A 27033-nucleotide genomic window follows, 5' to 3' on the forward strand; every position below is an offset into this window, starting at 1 on the left:
GAGCTGTAACCAAGTTGACTATTGCCAAGTCACAAGTCTTCCCTTTATTGTGGATTATGTCTTTAGTTTTGCAAAGTTTACTGAGAATAGGTAACACCTTTTATTAGATCAACTGATACAATGGGGAAAACAGACAAGCTTTATAGCAACCAAGTCTTTCTTCAGGTTTAGCTTTGACAGACAACGTCGCACTCCAGGACAAAGGTTCTTTAGTTTTTACAGATTGAGTTGATGGCAAAGATGCTAGCAAAAAGAAAAGCACTCAGATATTAAAATTATTTTCCTGTCTTAAAGTTCTAGTGTTCAGTTTATTAACTAGATAAAAATTATACACTAAATTACAGCCTCTGTATAATGCTTACTGAAGAGAGATGTCTGAAAACTCAATTTTGGCATAAGCATGACCATTTCTCCCTGTTTTTCCCCCTACTCCAAGTGTTTTTAATTTTTAGCTTGAGTAAAAAGGAAGTGACTTTGTAAACAAATCCATTCCAAATATTTACTTTTCAACAAACAAATATTTAATATTTTGAGGCAGGTGTAAAGAACATCAAACAGTGGAAGATGCCATGTACATTCTTTAATTCTTGATCTTTAGCATAATGCAGTATATGTCTTGTTCCTTAATGTATACATTTAACAAAGAAACCACTTCCCCTGGATGCCAGCCCTTCACTTGTTGCTGTAGATCTGGAATTTCAAAGTTACCTCAGTGGGTGAGTTTAGACCTATGGAGAGTTTCATTCTCAGTGCATGAAGGAATCTACAAAGTGAAGAACATGACCCAGTTACAGCATCAAGGAACTCAATGGATGCTTGGTGTTGGGAGGATAGCCAGGCTCTTTTCAGTGGTGCCCAGTGACAGGACAAGGGGTAACGGGCACAAACTTGAGCATAGGAAGTTCCATCTAAACATGAGGAGGAACTTCTTTAAGGGTGGCAGAGCGCTGGAACAGGCTGCCCAGAGAGGTGGTGGAGTCTCTGTCTCCGGAGACATTCAAAACCCACTTGGACGCGTTCCTGTGCAACCTGCTCTAGATGAACCTGCTCTGGCAGGGGGGTTGGACTAGATGATCCCTGACAGTCCCTTCCATCCCCTACCATTCTGTGATTCTGTGAACTCAACCATAGAACTCTTCAGAGCAGAGACAGTCCCTATCTTTGTGTTTTAGAGAGAATGCAGAGCTGTTGATCCTTAAAAAAAAAAATAAAATAAAATACTGTTGCCATTTATCTAGAACAGCATGAAAGATGTATTTCATTTAGGACATGAAAGCTGCCTCTTGATATCATAATCTTACATCAAACTCACTGACATTTTTTGAAAGCTCTTCCATTATAATACATGTTTTGTTTATAGTGCAAGACAAAAGGAGGCCAAACACTCGTAACCAAAGATGGTTCTTAGATTGGCAATCCACAATTCCCACTTCCTCTCCATGTGCACCAAACACCACCATCATGTTGAAAAAACTCCCATGTGTTTGAAGGCTGTAGTCAATAGATCACAGGCTGCTCTTTCTGATACTGCGCTATCTTTGCAAACTGACTGCTGCCTCTTGATACAAACATATTGGTCACCTAGTGACTGAATACGTGAGCAAAAGGTGTAGTACATTTTTCTTAATTGAGCTTTACGAAATTGATGTTTAAATTGTGTTTTGCATGTTAGCATAAGCTATGAGCCCTCAGACTGTCAAAACGAGAACCAAAAGTGTAGGCTTTTTCCATATAATAAAACGTGCCTGTCAAAAAGGTACAGCAATTCAAGGAAATCTCCAGGTTGTTTTGCACTGGGCAAGCCGCCAGCATTGAAGCAGAAGGTGAAGAAAGATGTCACAAGGACCAAGGCAGTGTTTTGCCAAAACATCCCCCAAAGAGAGGCGAAACAACAGGGAGACTCTCAGGTTGCCAGCAGCATCTAAATGAGGTGATAGGGCATATGGTCTGGGCATTTGTCCTGTGGCTATGCCACATGTATAAGAAATTTCAGCAGAGCAGCCAGCACTGCCGTACAACACGTGGGTTGTCACACTGTGATCTGAACGGGAACAGGTCACTCAAAGGCAGAAGAGACATCAGCACGCCCTCACTGCAGTCAATACAGCTTCAAGTAAGTTAGCTGAGGAAAATAAAAAACACACAAAAAGGTCAGGATTGTTTCTCTGGGGAAAGGAAAAATTCCTCCTGTGACCAAAACTTTGAAAAAGAAACAGATGGGGAAAGGGAATCTTGAAAGCAGGACAAGAAACTCTGCAGGCAGGGAATTTGAACGTACTGAGGAGCACGCTGCTGCACAGGAGCTGCATAAAACTGAAGATCTTTGAGATACCTTATCTGTATGCATATTTCTCTGTTGCCACAGATCCCAGCACCGCCAGTAGAATTGGGGGAAGAGCTCTGGCAAGCCTCGTTCACACAGAATGAGCTAAGCTCCTATGTCATAGGTTGATGTACCTCATCTGTGCAGGATCTTTGTTAAAAACAGTGCTCTGAAATACAGTTTGGGTTTGGAGAGCAGAGAGACGTTTCTGAATTAGGCAGCTTTTGGTGAGGGCTACAAATGTTAGTCCATATTGTTCTTTAGTACCAGATTACCTGTGAACAGTTGGTGTGAAGGTGTTGAGAATAGGAAATCAAAAGTAATTTTTTGTGGGGCACCTGTCCTATGAACTACCTCCCATCTTAAAAACTGAGGATTTATTCACAGATTTGATTATAGCAATAATTCCTATTCCCAATTCCAACAATTCCCACAAATTCCCAAATAGCAGGAAAAAAAAAAAACTAAACCAAAAGGCCTGTGAAGAGGCCGTGCCACAAGGTAAGCAAAAGGAACAAAAATCCAGATGGCATGTTTTACCTCCTATGGTTGTGATGTAGCATACGGATGCTGCTGGCCTAAGCTCTTGGAACACATCAAAGTGGGTTGAACATATGGACGCTCACTCGCAGTAGAGCTCTGTGAGACCTAAGGTGCTGCCTACACATCAAAGGCAACAGCTTAATGCTGCGTAGGGTGTTGACAGTCTCTCTCAACACCCTCTGTTAACAATAAAATGTGTGACCCTTTAAGTTTTTTTAAAACCCTTACAAGTTTGACAAGTGCTTTAAAATTCATCTTGGTGAAATATCTACACGAATTGAAGATAGCCACTTTATTAATGCAAGAATAAATAATTTAGAAATAACTTTTTAAATATTTGAGACCTCAATTCATCATTTTGAAGTAGTAGTTAGTCATTCTATTTCTATGCTTTTGGTCAATGACTATCTCTAATTAGCTATTCTGAAAATGAGAAGAATTGGAGTAAAGAATAATGGAGAGTTTCCATCAAATTGTGTCCTTCCTCCATTTTTGTTATCAATACTTTGATATACTTAAAAGCAAATGCAAGCAATACTCACTTATTATAAACTTTTAACTGTGACCATATCATGCTACCATAAAAATTAGTTTGCATATTATTAACCCTAGTTTAGAGATATTTAAAAAGTGTCAACACATTTCTCTTCAGTTTTGCTATCAGAGAAACAGAACATGATTAGACATCTACTGAACAGAGTAAGTTGATGAACGCCACAGGGAATATGCAAGCAAGGATCAATTCATAATGAAAGTTTTTTGCTGGAGGTACTGACAAACATAGTTGCGAAATTTGTAGTAATTAAGATCACTTAACAGATAAGATCATTCCATAGCATGTGATGCCACTGCTGTTTAAGTTATGTGATTTCATATAGGCATGTAATGGGAGGTTTCTTCTTTAACTTGGGCTGCATTTTAATAACCTAAATTAAATTTTTAAACAGATACAAATGTACGCGTGCATCATCTCAGACACACTGAAATGTAGCAAAACAATTCAGTAACAGTCTATGCCACGTGAGAAACATTGCAAAAGTCTAATTCACCTTCTTAGCTGCTACAAAAAGAAGTCTCCCATTTCACTCTTGCCCTTTGAACAAGTATTTTACATACTATCAAATACATTAAATCAAACGCCACAGAACACAGACAGTGTTGTTTTGTGAAGCATGCGCTAAGGAAAGGACATAATCTCAGGTAAGGTGGTTATATTTGGATTAATTGTTAAAGATTTCAATAGACACTCTACATGACCTTAAAAAAACCCACAACAATTAAGGAAAAATGTTTTACAGATTTAGCTCATTCCATTAATTTGAGTATTTTGAGGAAGTATTTTCTAAAAGGTTTTTAAGAAAAAATAATAAACTGGGATCTTAAATTTTATGTAGTCATCTTTCTAAATAAACTTCCTGCAGAGGTTCCCAAATTTACTCTGCTTCTGCGTTCCCAGAAACAAAGGCTGCAACAGCAGTGATTTTTGCCTGCTGTTTTCGTACGCCTTTCGTACGTACCTGCACAGGAGGCACTTGGTAACTTAGGCAACTTGCACACACACGATGCAGTTTGAGAATCTCTGCATTTGCAAATATTTTCAGTTAGAATTTAGATCTATCTAGCCAGCCTCTTTAAATTATTGTGTCACTGAAAAACAAGTATTTAGCAGTTATTTGGAAAAACAGACAACTCTGCAATATGTTTGGCATACTGGATGCCAAGGATACCGATGTTTCACCACACTTACTACAAGAACCTCTACATCCTTGTGCCATGTTTCTGTATTTTTTAAATTATTTCATTCAAAACAGATCAGCAAACTTCTGTGACTCTAACAGTGAATAGTATGTTTCAGTGAAGTATCTGTCTGCCTGTCCATCCATTCATCCCAAAGGTTCTTTAACGTGGGACCACTCAACACTGTCTTCTTCACACACAATTCTTAGACGATGCTTGAATATCTTAATTACATTAAGATTACTATGGCAAGATTCAGAAGTGGTTTATTTAGACGAAAAAAGCAACAAAAAGCCAGGGAATCAAGACAATCTTCCCTAAGATGTTTGCCTGCCAGTTACTTGGTCGTGGAACTTGAGAGCTGTATTGAGACCTGTGGTGCTTCCAGATCTTTAGACAGCAATCAATATACTCTTTTCTTTCCATTTTTCTTCATTACAACTTTTGTTTGGGAGTGGATCTGTAACATTTTTTGCTACCTACATTAAACAATCATTCACAGGCACAAGAAGGTCTACCAATTACCTAGTGAAATCGGCTGGTAAACACTCATGAGGCAAGTTACAGCTGGGAAAATTTAAGCCTCATAATTTACTAAAAGATTTAAAGAACAAAAACAAACCACTACCACCCCCAAATCAGGAGTTCTTTATATAAGGAAGTTATATGTCCCCCTGCCCTCCAAAGAAAAAGAAAAGGAAAAAAACCCAAGCCCAATCCAGCCTAAGAACGAACCAACCTTAAGGAGATTCTGTTTTTCACAAGACTTGAAGCAGGTCACTTTGGAGGGGGGGGATTTGTGATGTCATCTGAAATAGGAAATACATAGCTGCATCATAAAAACTGTAGCACAGCAGAAATACTAGTTAATTATTTCTTAAAAAAATAATCTAAAAAAATGTTTGGCAACACAACCAAATGCTGTGATACTATCAAGCCTTTTGGACCTGGTGTGAACTGTAGGCTTTCTCTTCCTTCTTTTTCACAAGCCCTTGGGTTCTTTACACAACCTCCTGCCATTGCAGGGCTGCTACACCTCTCAAAATATGTTATAAAGGTGGCTGCAGGGTAGAACACGCAGATGTTTTCTTGCTAGTGTTGTTGATAGAAAAGGCAGCTGAGACCCTCTCCTTATCTCTTCCTTACCCTCTTTTCCTTAGTCTGTACACTTGAAGTTTAGCTTTGCCACTCTCAAAAGTGCTGTCATCTCAGCAGAAAAGATGAAGCTCAGCTTTCACCCCCTGCACTGCTGGAGCACAGAAATCATGGAAGTAGTACTGTGCTAGATAGTTGGTGAAGGGAGAACACAAGTCAGAGGCATGGCATGGCAATAACGCACAGAACAAGACTAGCCATGAAAAGAGGGGCAAGACTTATCATAGACACTGATGTATTGTTCTATCAACCCCCTAATAATGCCTTTCACATAAAATTAGATGCAAGATGCTACTAGAGTATTTTTAACTTGCTTCTTGATAAACAGTTGTTTCAACTATACTCATTAATGGAACATTTGTGCCATAAGATATAGGTAATTCACAGTTCTCCCTAGATATTTGTCAGATACAAGCTAATTCCAATAGCCGTTGTACTACTGAAACCTCAGACAAAAGCAACTATTTGCTAATGGCACCATGAATTACTGTGAGAACATAACTACATGTAAGTTAGTGTATCAGTCTCCAAAATACTCACCTTGCGACTTTTGTTACGCTTTTTTCACAATCCTCAATAACTTTAAGACTTCACATACCGTTACAAGAAAAGTCACTTTGCATACACAAGAACTACTCATGCTACTGTTTATAGCACAAAGGGACACCACCCACCAAGGTTCTGATTGGTACACAGCGAATAAAAAGCATAGATAGGTGGATATAAAAGCTTATCTTCACATTGTCAACGGAGACTTGCAGATTCAAAAGAAGTTATGCACCTGTCTTCTTCACTCTTAGATTAAAGAGTGAAGTCTTCACCATTAAAGATCTAAGCCCATCAGTTTATTTTCTTCTCATTTCTTTCTCCCCTCACCTCTAACCTGAGGAAAGTTTCAGGGCATTAGAATTTCAAGAGACAAAGAACTCGGTGATCGAGTAGGAAGAACACCAGATAGACTGCTACTAAACTTCAGAGACGTACAATCTTCCAATCCAGAAAAGCCTAGAGCACATGTAGCAAGAATGACAAGACTGGTAAAAAAAAAAACCACACGAACAGGAGCCTTTAAAAGTACAATTAAAATTTATTTTTCCTCTTTCTGCATTGAAGTGACTATATGTTTACACACAATGTGACAGAAAAAAAAAATCATCCGGATGCTAACTAAGGTTGTAAGTGTATTTTTGCTTTATAACAGTCCAGAATATCAGCAGGGAAATGAAGAAAAAAAAAAGCACATAACTTTGGATGGTATATCATCCAGCACCTTCAATTTTACTGGTTAGATTTTTTCCTTAATATAGGATTAGACCACCCCCACGTACAGCACACTTTTGGCAAAAGTCCCTGAATATACCCCCTCCCTGCCCCCCCCCCAACATTCAGTACATTTTAAAAAACAGGCTCAGTGTCACTTTCTCTTTAATAAGACTTCAGTAACGTTTTGAAACACAGTGCATCCACACTGCAATTCACTTTGCTGTAAGGCTAACTTAGACATAAGGCAAGCATTACCTTAGCTCTCAAATATTCCATAAAACACCCTTAGAACATACATCTCTGTTAAATGCAGAGATGCCTTGCTTCCCCTCATTGCTTTTCCTCCTATCAAAAAAGCAATTCAGGGAGATGGTGTGCTATACTCATCACAAATTGCAAGGTACTAAAAAGTTAAAAAGAAACAGCAATGAATAAAAATAAACAGTATTCACATATCCAAAACTTATTTCCATCACTTAAATAATCTTATCTGCAATTACAAAATACATACACTTAAATATCTTTGTAAGAAATAATCATCTAAGATATCACACATTATGATTTGCTTTTGATAATCTAACTGCCCTAACTCCAGCATAAATATATACCTGGACAGTGTTACTACCTAGGATGTCTTCCTATTATAATTAGTTTTCTTAAATATACAGTAAATTCTCTCTACCTATTATGACAGATAGTGCAAATAAAGACATTCTTTGGGTCACAATTTTAAAATATTACTGCCAAGGCTATCCTCAATTTAATATTTTTTTAGTAAATGAGTAACAAAATATAGGTATACACATTTTCTAGCATCTGTTTAACAATGCTTTTTCCTCAGTTACTTCAGCTTAACGCAGATCACAAAAAACGAATAAGCTACAATACTGCTCACCTATCCAAAAGATATGTTATATTTATACTTAAATAAATATATTTAGAAACCTACCAATAAGTTCCCCATCGCTTTCCATTTATTGTTATTATCCAATGGCATACTACATCAAATTGTGATATCAAAATATCTTTAAAGACAACAACGATGACTTCAGAAGTACTGCTCAAAGGCAATGAAATAATGCTTTGAGAACCTATGCACATAACTTAGGCCTACATAGATCCAGCACATTGTATAATAGAATAGTTTATGCTTCTTTTAGAGCCAACTACTGCTTTGCCTTAGCCAGAGATAAAAAGCTTATCTTAAACATTACCTATCATAGGTGTAGCAACACAAAGCGGCCCTGTTTGCTATCTAATGTTGCTTGCTGGTTTTACACGTTTATTTGAAGTTACTGGCACATGATTGCTAGTTCCATTAGTGGTATTTGTTGCTGAGCCATTCACAACAATGTAATCAACTTTGTTTTCCAATTTCACGAGGCGTTGTAAGATGTCATCCAGAAGAACAGCAATTGTTCTCTTAAGATCAGCTGAAGATAATGGAAAAAACAAATTAGATCCTGTTATTTACTATGTGTGGAAAAGAACTGCTATTTCGACATATTCACATCTTAAGACTTGCTATCCTTCCTACTATACTTTTTGGGAAAGAGTGCAGATTTGTATACAAGTATAGAATTAAACAGCTGCTTGTTTTTCTTTAATACCATTTCTTTGTTATTTTATGCACAGATCATACCACCATAACAGTGAACGGTGAATGAAGACAATTAAATATTCAAGTGTAAGAACAAACCCATTATTTGGAACATTAGACTAGTGACTATTCAAAAGCAGTATTTCAAATATCATCCAGACAACAGCACTAGAATACCCAGCTATGACATTTTCTAGCCTTGAACAGCAACAGAATATATTTAAATACTTTCCAGCATAAAAAGGTAGTTCTTAATAGCTTTCCTCTAAATAGCAGACCTACCCCACAGAAAAACTACTATGAGAAAGTATCTTACCACTTCGTACATAAGCCGTAAAGTAGTTAAAAAAAAAAATCCATATATTTAGGCTGATATTGATTGAAAAACAAGAGAAAAGGACAGTAAAAGAAATTCCCATATTCCAGAACACACAAAAAGTAACAGACCTTTCAACAAAAGCTAATTACACTGTTGTCAATGTTCATATCACTATCTTCTCTCAGATATAGAAAAAGTGAACAAACTTACCAGGTTTTACAAGGGGTTAAGATGCCCACAACACATGCAGACGCACACAGACTGCCTCTTCCCCCCAGCCCACTAATCAATTCTTAAGCAACGAGAAAAATTGGGGAGGAAAAGCACAAGTATGAAAGTGAAAAGAGAGGAGTAACCTAGATAAAATTAAAACACTACTAAGTAAATTTAAAAAAAAAAACAAAACAACCCAAACCAAAACCAAAAACCACACACCTGAGGCCAGTCCCTCCCTCTAAAATTAACCAGTTCTTGTTTAGCAATGCCATCTTGGCGGGGGGGTGTGTGTGTGTGTGTTTGGAATTTAAGACATTGCTATACAATTCGAGCCAGAGCAGGGTCTGCTGTCAATGACATGCCGTGGGTGATGTACTCTGTAGTACCATTTCGCGCTCAACAGTCTGAGGGAAGGAATTGCCCACTCGAGTTGTGAGTCTGATGATCAGCATGTAGACCAAGAGTTGACTTAATTTTTCATTAAACTTCAGACAAAATGTCAGAAGGCAGATCTTGTTTGGAAATACGCTGTAAGACTTATACAGCAGTAGAAAGCTGCAGTACACAAGGGGTTTTTAAAACAAATTACACAGAGAAGTAATTACACAGTAGAGGCAGGAGGTCCTTGAAGACAAAAAAATTGGTGGGGGGGGGAAGGAAAAGGGGAAGAAAAGAAAAAGTAGTCTCTTACTGTGGTAAAAATGTTAACTTAATGAATGAAAGAATTAAAGGCTAAGACATTTTGATACTGTCCTCCTCCTCTTGGATTGCTTGCTGCTCATCTTGTCATTACAGACTTGCCTCCTTGCTCCTGAGCAGCAGCAAAAAGAGTTCAGACACATTTTTTCTGCTTGTACTCTTACCAGAGTGCATGTAAAGGGCAGCCTACAACTGGTAGAGCCCACGTTTTTAAGGATTTCTTAAGAAGGGGATCAAAGTACATTAACATACATCTTTACATATATATTTTTTTTAATATTTCTTTTTAAGCTTTGTACTACCCTTATTTTCACAGATACATTGTTTTCTTTAGGACAGATCACAGGTACTTTCTTCAAATTTACTCCCTAACGGCTAGAGCTCATTGCAGCCTTCCCTCAAGAGAAGCTATGAGGGACCAAAGAGTTAAAATTATTAAGACATTTTTACAGCTTTGCTAAAAAGACCTCAAAACTATCTTTTCTGTATTTCATAAGACAGGCACAGGCTCTAGTAATCTATTACCAGTGAATACTGGCCACATACTCATCAAGTTAACTGGTACATCAGACAGAGAGATACGATGCAGCAAGCATCAAAGCTCTAGAGAAATGGGACCTTATCTCTAATGGCTACTTCTAAAGCAAGGGGAGATCCTGCTAAATCCATAATTTCCTTTCAGTCTCAAGACTGCAAACTCAACTAGTATGTCGCTTTCCACTGCTTTTTTACTACTTAAAGAGAAGAAAATTAAATAAAAGCAGAAAGTTAGCAATGAGGCACAGGAAGAATCTGCAATGTTGAACTGACTTAATCTAAAACTTCGTTCCCATATCAAGCATGTGCTTATACCTCAATAGCTTAAAATTAAGAAAAAGCACAATCTTCTAAGTAACAGTAGTCATATACCTGGAGATATCTAAAAAATTCCTGGAAAACAAAAATCTCATATATCAACCTTGATTTTGCACCACATCTTAATCTTCAACTTCAGTGAATAAACTAAAATCAAATCAGTTAATACAGAGTTTCTTCTCCTAAAGAGCAGTATATATTACTTTAAAAAAGAAAAAGTATAACTTCAGTTTTCAGGAAAAAATAGATACTTAAATAACTAGTATGGTTTTTTCCTCTTACCATATCCTGCCATAGAGGCTCCACCGCCACCGTTCATTAAATTTTTATTTTCTTCTGCCAGTGCTTTGACATATCTTTTACTTAGGTCTAGTATCTGTCCACGCAACTCAGCACTGCTTTGGCGTCTTGGATACTGAAAAGTGTAACGTAGCAACATCAAACCCCAAATGATTCCAAAAACTAGTAAAAACATACTCAGTTTCTGGGACATATTTTTTCTTGAAAAGGTTAGAAACATTTCTGATGAAGGCCCCAGGCGTGTCTTAATTTCAAGAGAAGTAATTGAACTTGGCTTTGTCAAATTATATTACATACTAAAAATAAGATTTCTATGAAGTAAAAAAATCTTCTGGATGGATCATCTTGAGTACATCTTCTCATGTTTTAGTTGGTCTTGATTCCTGAAATTTGTAAAATATCACTTGGTTATTCAAAACTGCTACAGTTGGTGAGATCAATGACAAATATCAGCTTCCAAATGCAGTATTATTGCATAATCTAGCAAACAGTTGTGGATTTGTATCTGCTCAGAGGTGCAGTAATTCTTCTCTCACCTGTTTTATCCAAGGTTTCCTCTTCTTACTTTTACCAATTTTTATTCTCCAAAAATCAAGAGTTCTATGCTTCTACAAATCACCTTAAGTATTTTAAATACCATAATTTGGAGTGCCGTTAAACCCAAATGCATCTCAAACAAAATGCAATATCTAGAATAGCCTTGTAAAACACTTATACACAACGTTTTGATGAGATATACACACAAGGAAACAGGAATACATCTACGCACAAGGAAAATATCTTGTGAAATTATTCACTTGATTCTTATTCCTCACTCAGAAGCATAGGGCGAGTATAAACAGATAAAATGCAGAACAAAGTTTCTCGGTTGGTTAGTTAGTTTGAAGTTGGGCATCATCCTCTTCTGGTTTTGTAGAGCATTACGGTTGGGGTTGTTTTGGTGTCTTGCTAATAAATAAATAGAACCAAAACGAAGTGGCACATTGCACCCACTTTTAGCATTTTACTACCACTTTAAAAAAGTCTTACCATAGTAGCCAATTCTGATCCCTCAATAGATTAAGGCTTTGGGAGAACAACAAGCAGTAGGAAGCTTCAGCAGTTAAACAGCAAACATCCAGAGAGTTTGAAGCAGTATGAACCAGACATCTTCAGGGAGCTCTGTACTGGGAGGTTAAAAAAAAAAAAATAACAACCAAAACAAATTGCAGGACTGAAGAGACCTTCATTTGCACGTGGAGTGACAGAAGTTCAGGGCTTCAAGCCACATGCTTTTAAAACATAAATACAGTTTTAAACCTAACTTGAAGCACTTGTTATGGAAGAACGTAGAATACATTTCCATTTTATTATAAATGTATACATTTGAATACTCAATAGCTGATTTCAATATACTTCTAAAAAAATCTTGGTAAGAATCTCACTGAAATGTGTCCTTCTTGTGCTATAAGACAGTGACAGCAAATGTTCCAGATTCATCATATATATATATAGACACATATATTTGCATACTTATTATTCCCTTATTCATTTCCCCCCCCAAATAAATCTGATCTTTTTAGTCTCTTTACATATGTATACCTCATATTTCTCATTTTTCAGCCACCTCTGAAACTTCTCCAGTTATTCAATACTTTTTTTTGAGAGGGAGTTTCTAGTATTTAAGATGATCTAGATAAAGCTACTCATTTTACCTAGTAGTTATGTTTTCCCTGTTATTCCCCATTCTTCCCCACATATTACCTGACGTGAGTACTTTTCAGATTGAAGTAACACGTTTCATAGAGTTCCCCACCAGACTTTCTATAGTGGTACGCAGGTCTCTGTTTTTATTAGAATATCGAGACCAAATTTCTTACCGTGCTAAGCACTCATCTAAACTGAACTCCGCCTCCATGGTATTTTTCATCACCTGTGATGATCAGTTCAACTGGCCTTATGCTGACACACCAGGATCTGCTGCAAACACAAGTGTCACCGCCAGCAGGGTTCAGAGTTACACTTGTCACTTATCCTTCACCTTCACTCGAGATAATCCTCTCAATAGGTAGGCCAACGTGACTGATTCCAGCAGCAAATTTTCAAAGTGCTTTAAAATCAACACGCATACCTAAGTTATTCTGAAAATTATCATCCTAAGGCAGGGGCAATATTAGGACCCGGACACCAAAGTTGCTGTAAAGTAAAAAATGACTGTGTGTAAAATGCCCAACAGTAACTACCAGTAAATAAAACCTTACTTTTACCTTTGGGCATACCGTAAGCAGCAATCACAAGTCACTGAATGAGGAATAGCTTACCTCACCTTAACTGTGGGATAACCATGCGCATGAACAGCTAGCCAACATGCAGTAATTTGAAATCCCACTGTAAATTCAGTGGGATGTACTTTGTTCAAAAAATGTGCTTATCCCTCAAAAAACTATTTTTAAGACACAAATTTGTCTTAAGTACATAAAAGAAGAGAGAAAACAATAAAGACTTACATTCTACAGTATCAGCACGAATATTTGGAACTGTGTGGTTAAAGAGTTCCTGAAACAGATCCTCCATAAACATGAGCTAGCCAAAACTCCTTTTCCGTAGCTCTTTGCCAAATCCATGGCTCTGCACTCAGACTTTAAAGCATAAACTGCACCTACATCATTATGCATTAACACAATCCCTGAATAGTATCAAATATGACAGAAAACATTTACATATGAGGTCCAGGAGTAGGGTATTCACATGATGGCTCAGAGACCAAACAGTATCTCTCAAGGAGAGACCACAAGTTTCAACCCCCATTCCCAAAAGTCTACATTTTATATTACAAAAAAAGTTTGTCTGAAAATAACAGATATCTCTTGTAGAATTTAAATTAAGTTCAGCTCTCCACAGATCTCCAGCTATATCTCATCCTGAAGCATTTAGACAATATCACTACAGAGCTTTAGAGTGGAAATAATTCTGCCATCACACTGTAAATAAGACCACAAGCCAGGATAAGAGTCCTAGCCAAGAGGAACAGATTGAATAAACTCCCGCCAAGTAGCAGTAGGAATTACAGACTGGGTCTTTGCCATGTATATTTGATTCACAGTGCAAATGCTGACTACTGAAACTAATGGAAATCAAGGACTTAATCCGCTGGGCAAATGGCATAACATCCAAATACTGTTACTCCCAGTTCCTTTGCCCAGTAAGGTGTACTAAAATGAAGGGAACTATCTGTGTTTGTCACTTTTCCTATGCATTTTTAGAGGCCATTCCACCTTAGTGAATTCCAGTGTAATTTCAAAGTTCTGGAGATTTTGTCACCTCTTTCTTCCTGAAGCATGCAATTCTAGTGACACATAACTTTTTCATTTATTTTACTCTGAAAATGACAAGCCCAAGCCAGGGGCAACATTAAAACTTGGAACTACAAGCAATTCCTGAACAGAGGATCTGGGACAAGGTTTGCCTTTCATGGACATAGAAAGAGTTTGGTTGTCTTCACTGTTCCACTGCTGGTTGTCTAAGAAATGTAATGCTAAAGCCTGACAATGTGGATTTAACACTGTCCAGTGGTACCACAAACACTGACACACATCTGGCAGCAAAAGCCATGAACTGTGCAACCTGCTCTAGGTGACCCTGCTCTGGCAGGGGGGTTGGACTAGATGATCTCCAGAGGTCCCTTCCAACCCTACGATTCTATGAACTAAGACACTCATCCTCTCTAAAATAAAATCATGTCTCTATCCTCTAAGCTGTGTTCCAACATCACTCATATATAAATTATATTAGTGAGTGCATGAAAAGAAAGGAACAAGGGCCAAAGAAAAAGCAACAGAAAATCCATTATATGTTCCATAATAAAGCAGTTCTAGTATCTCTGATGCTACTTAACTAAACAGTTGCATTGGGCTTTCAGTTTGAATACTGACCCTTCTCCATGGAAACCAGCCCATACTTATAAAACATCATACTTGAATTTTGTTGCAAAGTCTTCCTCAGATTCTGCTTCACTTATTCCCAGCCAAACACAGAGATTATATTCACGTACAATGCAAAAAATGCAACATTCTGTAAGGCAAAGGAATGTCTCTTACATCCTCTAAAACAATCTCAGGGTATCCTGAAAACAAGGCATACCCAAATCCTTAAAATATTACAATGCATCTGACAGCACTGTCAGTTCTGCTTGTCAGTCAGCTCTCATGAAAGACCAGTACATATTCATTATCGTTTTTCTAGTCTGTCCGAGAGATCCCAGCCTTCTGAACCACTAGAAGTGGTTATCGGCATCAACAGGGCAAATTTAAAACTATTGCAGAGATGGTGTGTTCCTTCTAGTTTTGAAAAATGTACAGGACAGATGAAGATGATTATTTATAAGAGAAAAAGAAATCAGCAGGCCCATCAGGTATTTTTGGTAGTTATTAGTAAACAGCTTTAGCGAAAAACTAACTAAACAGAGTCAACAAGAGATGAAAAATACAGAAAACTGTAGCCTGAGAATCCCATTTCATTCAAGGATCAAAAAGACCTTAACAATAAAGCCAAGAAAAATGCACTGAAAATAGTACTGTTAACATACAGTCCAATAAAGTCACCTCTTTGATTATATATTTTGAAAGACAGAATGCCAAATACTGAGGTAGTAGTTCCTCAGTGATACCCTAGAGACCTATGCAGGACTCTAATGAACTAAATATATTGAGAAAGTAGCCTTGATAAATTGGAATTTTACTCAATCTGTTACTTGCTACCATAATACTCATCTGTTCCTCACTGCCAAATTATGATCAACACCAACGTGACACAACGAATTCAAAAGCAAGTCTGGCTTTGCAACCAATTATTATTATTAACTGTATGAACACAAGAAGTGATTTATCAAGACAGAGAATTAAAAAAAAATTCCAGATATAGTCATAGAAGACTGCATCCAACTACAGACAGAGGACGGGGGAAAAAAATAAAATCTTGTAACAGAACAGATAGCAGACAGAAATTAGGACAGTAAAAATAAAAGCTGACATTAATAATTACTACACAATAATTGTACAGTACAAAATTAGAATTTATTACAATTTCAGTGGGAACGTAACAAGTTTATGAAATTATTAAGGATTTAAAATTAACATTAAAATTATGTCTAAATGAGAAATTTCTATTAAATTAATGGAAGCAAACATCTCTCACTACAGTGAGGGTACTGTATTAGTAAACAATAAGCGATGCTCTAAGCAGGCATGATGATACCTCACTGCAATTGCCAACGCATATTTCAGGAAGACAAAAATCACAGCGCATTACAGAGAACTGTGGAAATATTTCCACAGTTCTATCAACTCTATCCTATTAGTTTTCTTTTTGTGTCTATTTAGAGTGTGCTCCCCCTGGCCCATTTACCTCTGTGAAATCCAAAATCTTTTGTTTTTTGATTTTCCAAAAGAAAACTTTGAACATCACGGTCACTCAGCTGACAGACATCGCGCTGACCATTCTGAGAGCAGACAGGCTAGTTCTATGTTATTTGGAAACCTATCAGCACAGTCGCTGTGCAGCAGTGAAAATGGGAAGTCTAAAGAAGGCCTGACACAAAAAAAAAGAGCATAGAATGTATTCACTGACCAATTAGTCTTTGAAGACAGGGACAATGAAAAAAGCACAGAGATGCCCAGGAGCTACGTGCTGAGACTTTTTGGAACACCAAAAATGATGTTTGCATTCTGGTAATTTGCTGTCTTAGATAGCTACCAGTTTGGCAGTAGGAAAACAATCTGCATGAGGTACAGCTGACAAACAGGTGCCCAAAGAAGTTAAGTATATCCTGTTACACAGGACCACAATTCTTGGCAATACACAGGAACTTAAGTTCTCCCTTCCTACACACCACACAAACTCCCTTTCACAAACCATCTTACCCACATCATTCATATTTAAAACTGGTGCCGAATGAAGAATCACATTCCTCATATTTTTAAGAGCACATGAGTCCTTGAAAAGATGCCGATAAAAGCATTTTGCTGCACTGGCACATCCGTATTGGTGACTTTTGCAGACCAATCCTTTGGTTCCTAGGTTCATTAATCAGGTTCAGACAGCTGCATAGTGCCATGAAAGAGCAGAATATCCTATGCAGAGGCAAACTACTACCAGCAATGTGTGTCCCCAGACAAGCGAAACCACTTTGGGCTGTCTTTTGATGAGATCAGCTCTCAGCTTGTTAAGTATTCCTATTATCGTTGCTGTAAAATTTGGTCAACAGAAAAATGTCACCAGCAAACAGGGAAAAAAGAAGCATGCCCTACTCACAAAACCTCAGCAATGCCTGACACAACAGACCCCATCAAAACACTATACCTGTGTCCTGATGAGACTCAAGGGTCTTTCGAGACTGCATCATAGATCAGTCGATAGAATTTATATTAACACCTGCTAGGCTCAAGTGAAAAGAACAGCACTATACAACACACTGCCATCTTAAGAATAAGCAAGAAGGCATATTTCGGGGGGGGGGGGGGGGGGGGGGGGAGGGGGGGAGGGGAAAGGCTGCCCTATAAGTATGATGGCTCCTGGTTTTAGCAGGAGCCATCATTTTTGGAATGCACTGCCAAAGGAGTCTGCCTAGTGCTTGGTGTCTTTTCCAGGACATCTATCTTTTTACCTTCATTCCTCTTCCTTCATCCTGCCTTTACATGCCCCAGACTTGCAATTACCAAGGAACACTGGGGAAAAAAATTTAAAAAAAAAAAAATCACTTTGCCTTATTGCTACCTCTCTTTAGGGGAATACCTTTAACGGATATTCCAAGTGAAATCATAGAAAGACATGAGGTTTAAGGGAATAGCAAAAATGGGTAAGTAACTACCAAGAATATCTCTTCTTCTACAGTGCTGCAACAAAGAAAGAAGAAAATCGCCTTGTGTGCTCCTGCCATTCCCTGTCTCTCAATGGAGCCAAGGGATATCTGGGACAACAAAAGTCGCAGCTCACCAAGCAGACAGATACTGTTTCTGCTGAAAAGCTGCTGGGACTGCCTCAAGCATATCTTAAAACAGGAACAGTTTTACCTCCTACAGGCTTCTAAGAACAGCACACAATTTGTTTTGTAGCAACACTGAGTTGAAAGCAAAAAAGTATTGCTTTAGATTTGAAAACCTACATATCAAGTTCCCAGCGGCTCTGGTAAAAATCATCTGAGTGCCCAAACACTAGATTACCTTTTGTATTTCAATATTTTAGAAATACTGGTGACCTGTTTCTACTTTCAATGCATGTAGGACTATTTGCATTGATTTATTTTACACTTTCTGCCAACAATTGTTTTTATTTTGGATCATGTCGAAGGAATCTGATTAAGTACTTTTTGTTACCTTAAAAGTATTCTGGCCCTTTTTAAGCACCTCCCTCCCCAGCTTTATTTTGCCTACTACTGTCAGTGAATGCTTTTAAAATAAACCAACTATTTAAAAACAGAAATCCTTTGTTCCTTGTCTGTGGGCAGTCAGCCAAGATCCAAGATTTTGAGAGGGGAAATGACCTGGCAAGGGTTGTGAAGAAAATTAAAGCAAGCAGATATCAATGGGGACAGTATATTATACTTGCTGAAGTTCCCCTCCTCCCACTGGGTCCATCTGGGCCTCAAAACATTTCTACATCTCTGTATCGGCTTCTTCAAAAAAAAAAAAAAACCACAACCAAAAACTTCACTGCATGACCCTTGCTCATAAGAGCCATAGTTATGACAAAGCATGTGGTAGACGTTGTGCTTAGAGACACTGTTCAGTGGTGGTTTTGGCAATGTTAGGTTGATGTTTGGACTCGATCTTAAAGGTCCCTCCCAACATAGATGATTCTACGATTATATGAGGTACCTTCTTAGCTCCTCATTTCCCGATAAGATTGTCACAATTGTTTCATTGCAGTTGAACACTAGGCTATGTCAAGTACTCCCATGCAAAGTCATAACTAGTACCTCTACTCCCTTGTGAAATTTCACAGCTGTGTTTGCACCACTCTTTCCAGAGCCCCTGGGACTCCAAGACTTCCTTCCAAGACAATCATATAGCTAATTTTAGCTAGTTTTACAGAGAGACATACCTGCAAGATGGTGAATGTAGGCTATTGAGAAGAGAGGTATTTTCACTGAACATTTTAAAGAGAACTAAAAGGAAGGAGGGTGTCATTAAAGAGAACTAAAAGGGGAGTCAAGTAACAAAGTGCCAGCTGCAATGGTGGAGAGATTGCCACTGCAGAACTGGTCATACACGTACACACAGTGCAGCATCCACAAAAACACTATTCCCGTAGAACGGTAACAAAAAAGGGCTTGTACCACTGGGGAGAGAGGAAGTAACTTGTCTGGTTTTATTTCAAGAAACCTGCAGAACTCAAACTGAGTATGGACATGTGCGAGGCGTCCACCAAAAGTATGTTTCAGCAGTAAAACTATAATACACACCGGGCCTCAGATTCAGACTCCATCCCAGGAGGCTTATCCAGTTGAAGATTTTCGAAAAATAACACTGGAGGAAACATTAAGCCAGATAAGTTCTTTTCTTCTACATCTTTTTATTATTTCTAGATTGACTTGTCTGTTTATCTTAGCATAGTAAGAATTATGACAGACAGTAGTTAACCATCGCACCACACTGGCGTACACTGCAAAATATGTTATTGCTGGAATTAAGTACAAGGTACACAAAAATTTAACAGGATTATTTCTATCATGGTAGCCTCTTATTTCTTCATTACTACTATAGAGACCAATTTCAGTGGAATAAGTTTTAAGTCCTCTTGTCTAGGCTTCTAGTCTAGGCCGTGGTTTATGTAGGCAAAGTACCCATTTAGTTCTGAGCAATCCAAAATTAATCTTTTAAGTTACATTGGCAAATGGTAATTTAAATAGTTTTTTGTAAAGTTGACAATCATAAAAGAAAATTTAGGAAACTATTAATAGTGCTTAGTTGAGGAAACCAGCCCACCTAACGGTACAAGTTTTCAATCACAGGTGAAAGAGCTTGTCAAATAACAAATACCATATAAAGTACATTTTAGCAGTAAACTTGTACCAGGACAAAACACATTCATTTGAATGAATGATCTCCACAGATTTTTGACAGCTACTGGAAACAATTTAATGGCTATTTTTGACACTGGTCTTCAGATATATTGACTACACGGCTGACAATTTAAGCTGACAGCATGTATTTGTCTTACTTACAGTTTCAACAAGATGCAAGAACTAGTGCCCTTAACTGTTCTTGGCAAAGGTACAAGTGATCATGAACTCCAGTGGAAATATTTTACTTTTAGCAGTTAAATGACACTTGGTCCCCAAGCTAAATCACAATACGTTATTAGCTAGTATCAACGCCTCCCTCAAGGAGCTAAAAGCCAAAAGAAGTGTCTAAAAGCAGAGACTAGAAAAGCTTTTTTTTAAAAAAAAAAAAAGAGGGAAGTAGCTTTATTTCCAACTGTAAAAGCTTTAGGAAAAAGGCCTATTTACTAGACCAAAGGAATTCCAGCATAATTGCTTAATCCTCTGGAGTTCTCAAGTACCTGAAATGAATTATTAAACAATTATATATTGGAGCACATAAAATAACAGAAAGAGGCCAGAATAATTTAGGCGTTACACACATGGGTATCTCCAGCAGTCAAAATGGGAACAAAGGTAGCAATAAATTTCCACATTTGATCTAAAACTGCCATCACTCCACTTTTGACATTAGAACAAAATGTTACTTACAATATATTGTTCTCATCTTCATATTGTCTCCTTTCTTTAATGTTCTTATGAGTGTAACAGCAATTCATGATATTTGCTCCAAATTAGACACTAAGTTACAATTAGAACAAGTCACATGCATGCTTAGCTATTATGCTCAGCAAGTTCATATTCTGAAGGTTCTGTTAAAAAAAAAAACAAGTCACAATTCCTACAAAGATCACTTTTCATAGTGAAAAACCATCCCCTCCAATTCATCCACTGAGGGGGCAAAACAACAAAAAAAACCCACAAAACAACAACAACAACAAAAACCCCCAGTTGTTAACCTGATCTAAACCACACATCATGTCATAGGACAGAACAAAAACTCTCTGCTTTGCTTTTTGGCACGCAAATACAGAAATTACACTCCATTCTAGCTGTCAGTATCTTTTAGATAACAAGATACATAAAAGCAGATTTAGAAGATGCTACCATTTTAATTAGAAAACTGAAAAGAAAGTTTATTAATAATGAATGATTAACGGAGCTAGAGAAATAAGGTAGAAATAATAGTATGTTATAAATATTTACAGAAATAAATTTAAGGGAAGAGTAAAAATATAGTTAAAATATAATCAGATGTTACATAGAAGAGTAATTTTATTATATTTTAAGAAGGAAGCATTATTCCACAACTTTTGCTGTCTGGAAGTTTCATATTTTATAATATCCTAAAATTAAAACAATTGTTTTGCCCATTATTTATTTTGTGCAAGCTTGTTAATGCCAGAAGATCACTCAACCTAACATTATTAAGGATCCCGCCTTTGCTTGAATATGGATTAAACAAACATTGCTTTTTCTTCCTTCTAAGTTCCATCACATCATTGTAAGCATGCTTTGCCTCTCTGAAAGTTAGGTCCCTACAGTACAAGACAGACATCAATCTTGCAGAGTCACTGCAGTCAGTTTATGATGGAAAGGCCACTGCAAATGAGGAGGGAAACCAGAAAACCCTTGTTTCCTTCCCTGCTTCCTCACCATCTAAGGACACTGCATCACAGCCCTGGAGTAACGTTAACCAGCCAAGGGGAACATTCGGAACAGCAGAACACACCGTACCGCAGCTCCTGCGAGCGGGGCCTGCAGTAACACCGCCAGCGGAAAGACCCGCGCTGCCACCGACGGACGGAGCTTGCAGAACCCGAAGGAGCCCCACCTGCGCGCAGCACCGAGCGCTCCGCCAGCCCAGCGGCACGACCCGCTGCGGAAGGGTGAAGGTGAAGAAAGAGGGAAAGGCTGACGGCTGCACAAACGCCGCCGGGGGAGCGCAGAAGCATAGCCGAAGCCAGAAGGAAGCGTAACCTGTCCCGAAGCAGGGGGTAAAGCCTGAGAGAGGGAATAACGCGGCGCGCTCAGGCGAAGTGAAAACCTGGGTTTGCCAGGCCGCGGCTGCCCGGCTTCTCTCCTCACACACTGGCCGGCTCCCCCCCCGCCACCCCCTCCCGGCAGGGCCGTGCCGTCTCCCCACACGGGCCGCCAGGCCTCCACCACCCTCACTCAGGAGGCTTCTCCTCGCCCCTTCCCCAGCCACAGCTCTTCCACACCCCGCTCCCGGCGCCTCAGGAGGACGGAGCAAACCCCCCCCTCAGCCCCAGCAGCCCGCCGCTACCTCCTCTCCCAGCCCGCCACCGTCTGACAGGCGCCGCTCCCTCCGCTTCCGCCCGCCTTGCGCCGCGACGCACCACCTAAGACCCCGCCTCTTCTCCCGCCCCGCCCCGCCCGAGAGCGCTGCCGCAACGCCCCCTCCGCGCGCTGCCTGCGGCGCATGCGCGGCCGCGCGCTGCCCATTCCACGCCGGCTTAGCCGCTCGTTGCGGCCGCTAACTACCGGTGACCGTCGCTGTCGCAGCCGGTAGCTGCCGCTGCTCCTGGGCCTCGCTCGGGGTGAGGAGGCCAGGCCGCAGAGCCTCGCGCCCGCAGGACCGCTGCCAGGCCGGCGGGGAGAGAGAGCCGCGGCGCGTTGCCGGGGAGCGAGGCGGGCTGTGAGGGGGCGATACATGACTGCAGGCCTATTATGTCTTTCCTGGAAACGTTCGCTGTCGGGGGCCCCGTCCGCTTCCGGGGAAGCTGGAAAGCTATGTGGCCGTGGCCATCATTTCTCGTTGCCGTCCATAAGTAAAGATTTCCTTCAGAAGTGCAGATCGGGAAAGGTGCCGTTTCTGCCCTCTAACGGCGTGAGTGAATTTTGACAGCGGCCTGAGGAATGAGTGCTGTCCCTCAGCTCTGCCGCAGGGGCACTTTCCCGTCACCCGTGCTCTCGTTCTTGTAACCCGCAGCTGCACAAGCTGGGCTGTTCGTGGCTGGGACGGTACTTAAACTCCCACCGTGGCAGACACGTAAACAAAACCCACTGTGGGTACAGGACTGCGCTAGCAAGTTACCTCAGGCTCTTCCTGCAAGGTGATACTGAAAGGAAGTTGGTATCAGTTAGCTAAAAGTGAACATAAGGGCATGTTCAACAGCTGCACTGTTGCTAGTATTGAGGAGTACCTGTTGTTTACCCCAGCTCGATGCCTGTCAGGATTGTCCCTACCTAAACAAGCTGAGGTACTGGTTACAGGTCAGATGTTGCAGGTAGGTGTTAAGGGAAGGTCCTGCTTGCAACACTGCATCCTCTGCAAAATAAACACAGTTAGAGCAAGCGTTGTCTTGCTGATCCCACCACTACTCCAACTCCCCATCAGTACCCCTACACCAGCACTGCGCTGCATCTTTCCCTCCCTTCCAGTGCGTGCCAGAGGCTACCTAGCTCCTTTGTGGTTTTCAACCTTTTTTTCTGCACAGATTAGATGCAGGAAAAATCAGCATTTAAATCTGTTGATCTAATAGAAAAAAGGATATTGATACATCAGAGAGGTTAGTGGCCTGGACCTAAGTAGACAAACAAAACTGTTGGCAGGTGGTAAATGTAAGCCAGTGAATCAGATGCATATAAAACTTTTCTAATGTTGAGTAGTTTGCAGTCCCTTATTTCAGAGTCTTGTCAAACATATTTTGGAAAAGGTTTTTTTTCTTTTCTTGTTGGTCTGGAAAATACTGGTGTTCAACTGAGCGTTAATTTAAATTTGAGAAAATTAGGCAACTATTGAACTGGATAGAAGGATGTATTTCCACAGATAATTTAGAAGCAGCTGCATTGAAGGAATGATATATTTATTTGATTATGCAATCCATCTCATGGGCAAAAGTCTTTTGCTAAATTATACAATGTTGAATGAGGACAGGCAAAAAAATAAAAACTTAAATACTTGATAAGTAAGCCTTTGAGTGAAAAGATTGACTGTATATTGTGCAGCACCAATAAAATTGTTGCTAGAAGTGTTTTCTAAAGCAGAATCACCTCATCCGTTTCTGTGGGTATTTTCTCATCAAGATTCCCTCTCGAAAAGATCAAAAACAGATGGTCACATAACAAACGTACTGCAGCTATTTACTGCCATTTATTACCATACTATTTGCTCAGTGATTAATCCTTTATTTTCACAGACGTGCAGTGAACAGCTGTAATGTCTGCAAATACAATTTATACGGTATTTAGAGCTTACTAGACAGAGAAAGGGAAATCTGTCAATGGTGTGATCACAGGAAGATTTGCTTGTGGAGGTCACAAAATTGTATTAAGAAATCTGTCTCCATTATAAACGTACCCTCTGTTGACAGGAACTTTCAACTATTAATACCATTCTTAATTCCTGTTGCCTGAAGGCCTCATGTATTTGGCCATCTTTCATGAACATGCATCTCACAATATTATGTGATACTTTTGCCCCTTATCCAAGATGCATGGTAAAATCTATATCACAAAATAACATCAAGCACCTTGTTTCTCTTCAGTGACAAATGAAAATCAAACCTTAACAGTGTTTACATGGTCATCATATTTGTGGGTAATAATATTCTCAGGATCATTTCAAGGGATAGATAAAAGCCCAGGACTGCAGGAGTAAAAACTTGCTATACTGCAGCGTTCCGTATTGTTTTTCAAAATGCTAAAAAAGAAAAAACAGGTTGCTGCTGCAATGTTATCTTTGTTCCTTTCCCATGCCATTCACTATCTGTAGACTGTCCTTCTGACATTAATTTGCATAGCTATTGCTCTGTCCTTTTCAAATATGTGTTAAGAATTTCCTCTCTCATGATACTTTCAAACTACTTAACGGTAATGGCTAGAGAACAGCACTCTGACCCACATGCTTTGTGATTAGTGCACCTGCTGCCGTCTTACTTAACTGATTAATCCTCTAATCTGTATATGTAGATAAGAATGTATACACCTTTATACTTTCCTTACTACTGCTCCTATTTTTCTCTCTTCCGATCTCTTACCAGTAGTTTGTACTCTTTCACTTTAGGGAATGGGTCTGATCTGGGCCCATCTTTCCCCCCAAATTGTGACTATTGTATACTCACTACCGCATTAAAGCTAACAGTATGTTACAACAGTATATTAATATTGCTTGAAAAAGCTCCATAAGGCATGCTTGAAGTACATATAATTATGCCACATTAGTGTATCTTTTAGGCTATCTCTAGCTGTTTTCTGTGTTTGAACCATCTTCTGTTTAGCAAAGAGGCTCCCAAAGACACAGATCAAATTTGCAGTCTGTCACGGTTTTGGCCAAATTGACCAATCAGAATGACAGATGGCCCTTCCGCCCCCCCCCCCCCAAAGAGAGGAGAGGAAGAGATAAGGACATTTACGAGTTTAGAAAAAGAACTAAACTACTTTAATGAAAGTATTAGTAAATAATGAAATAATTAATAAGTATTTTTTTTAAAAAAAGTATACAATATATACAAAACCGTATCCAGCTCCCGGGATGATGATCGTGTCACCAGCAGGCACAGGGAAAGTCCCAGACTGCAGTCAGTGACAGACAGGAGCAGGATTTTGGATCTGGAGTCAGGAATGCCCGGTTCGGGATCAAAAGCAGACAAACAGACAGGGTCCTCCTTGGACGTCAGCCATTGAAGAAAGAGAGTTGACCTTTTGATCCCTTAGCTTTATACTGAGCATGATGCAGATGGGATGGAATACCCCTGTTAGTCAGTTTTTGGTCACCTGTCCTGTCTGCTTCTTCCTACAGGTGGGACCCCTCTATGCTTTTCTGCTTCCAACCCTCTAATGGGGCAAATAGCGAAGTTAGCTGACCTTGGTTGTTATAGCAATAAGTATAAGCAAGAGCCTCTCTGGATACCATTCCTTGGTGTAATCAGGTCTTATCACTCTGAGAGTGAACAGTTTCTGAACAACATGCTGTTAATTTCAGAGTTTAGTCAGTTAGAAGAGGCCCAGCTAAAAAGTAAAATTACAAAACAGAAAATTGGTTCTGTTTTACCTCAAACCAGGACACAGACTTACTAACTAATAAATTGTGAAAGTTGAAATGTGATATCAAATAATTATTGTCTTTATACTCCAAGAAGCTACAGGTAAGTTATTGTAGAGAATAATGGATGCAGAAGACTTATGGGAAAAATGGTGAAGAGAGCTTGTATTTTTCAATTTAAAATGTAAACCTGATTGGACTTTTTAAAAATAGGTATTTGTGTCAGTGACTGCCATTTTTATTTTAAGTTTAATTGCCAGAACACTTTAGGATCACAGAGATTAAAAAATCCTGCTGGAATAATGCAAACATCTTGAATGTGTGCATTAATATTAGTCTAACTCCGGAGCTGGAATCACAATGTGGGTGAGATCTTATATATGTACATTTTACCAAAAGGTATATTCCTATCCTATGTTCTCCTAACATTTTCCCTCCTTCCCCTGCTTGTTTTTTTTTTAGTGTAACCATTATGTATTTTCAATGGGTTCTTCATATTCCACTTTTTCAGTGATACACCTTATGGTAGAAGAGTGATAAGCATTTTCATCTCAGAATTTAAGCATGCCCTTCATGCTCATCCCCTTTTGTTCCTGGAGTTAGATTACAGGCAACATCATCCAGGATCAGAATCAGATTACACCACAACAGCATATGATCTTGCAGTAGAATAAATGCTTTGTTAATAAAGTTACACTTGGAAAGGGAGATGAGCAAATCTACCTACTGCAGGTGAATGGAGTACAGCTGCTATAAAAGACAGATTATGACATGGATTCAGAATGGCTTTGGGAAGTGAGACATCAGCAGAGGCTAAAACTCAGGCCAGCCTCCTAGGAATGAGAATTTAATTGTAATTAAACAAGAACTGGCTAAGGAGTTGACTAAAACTTTTGAAGTGAGTGATATGCAAGAAACTTTCGGACACAAATAATTTGCG

General features: G+C 39.1%; 1 protein-coding gene across 6 annotated transcripts; it reads right to left on the reverse strand.

The window, feature by feature from the left end:
- Positions 1–6825: 6825 nt before the first annotated feature.
- Positions 6826–22457, reverse strand: CCDC126 (coiled-coil domain containing 126). 6 transcript variants are annotated; one of them, XM_054191406.1, is made up of 5 exons: positions 22374–22388; positions 20738–20898; positions 12040–12176; positions 10993–11393; positions 6826–8454 (listed from the first exon to the last, which is right to left on the reverse strand). In XM_054191406.1, exons 4-5 carry the CDS (start codon positions 11228–11230, stop codon positions 8273–8275), a joined length of 420 nt encoding a protein of 139 aa, XP_054047381.1. In that variant the 5' UTR covers positions 11231–11393; positions 12040–12176; positions 20738–20898; positions 22374–22388; the 3' UTR covers positions 6826–8272. The 6 variants fall into 6 exon arrangements, with proteins under 6 accessions (XP_054047381.1, XP_054047380.1, XP_054047385.1 ...); XM_054191405.1 differs by lacking the exon at positions 20738–20898 and having other exon boundaries at positions 22374–22457; XM_054191410.1 differs by lacking the exon at positions 20738–20898 and having other exon boundaries at positions 12040–12171; positions 22374–22396.
- Positions 22458–27033: the final 4576 nt, after the last annotated feature.

The sequence above is a fragment of the Rissa tridactyla genome, chromosome 2, assembly GCF_028500815.1.
Source record: "Rissa tridactyla isolate bRisTri1 chromosome 2, bRisTri1.patW.cur.20221130, whole genome shotgun sequence".
In the NCBI taxonomy this organism is placed as follows: Eukaryota; Metazoa; Chordata; class Aves; order Charadriiformes; family Laridae; genus Rissa; species Rissa tridactyla.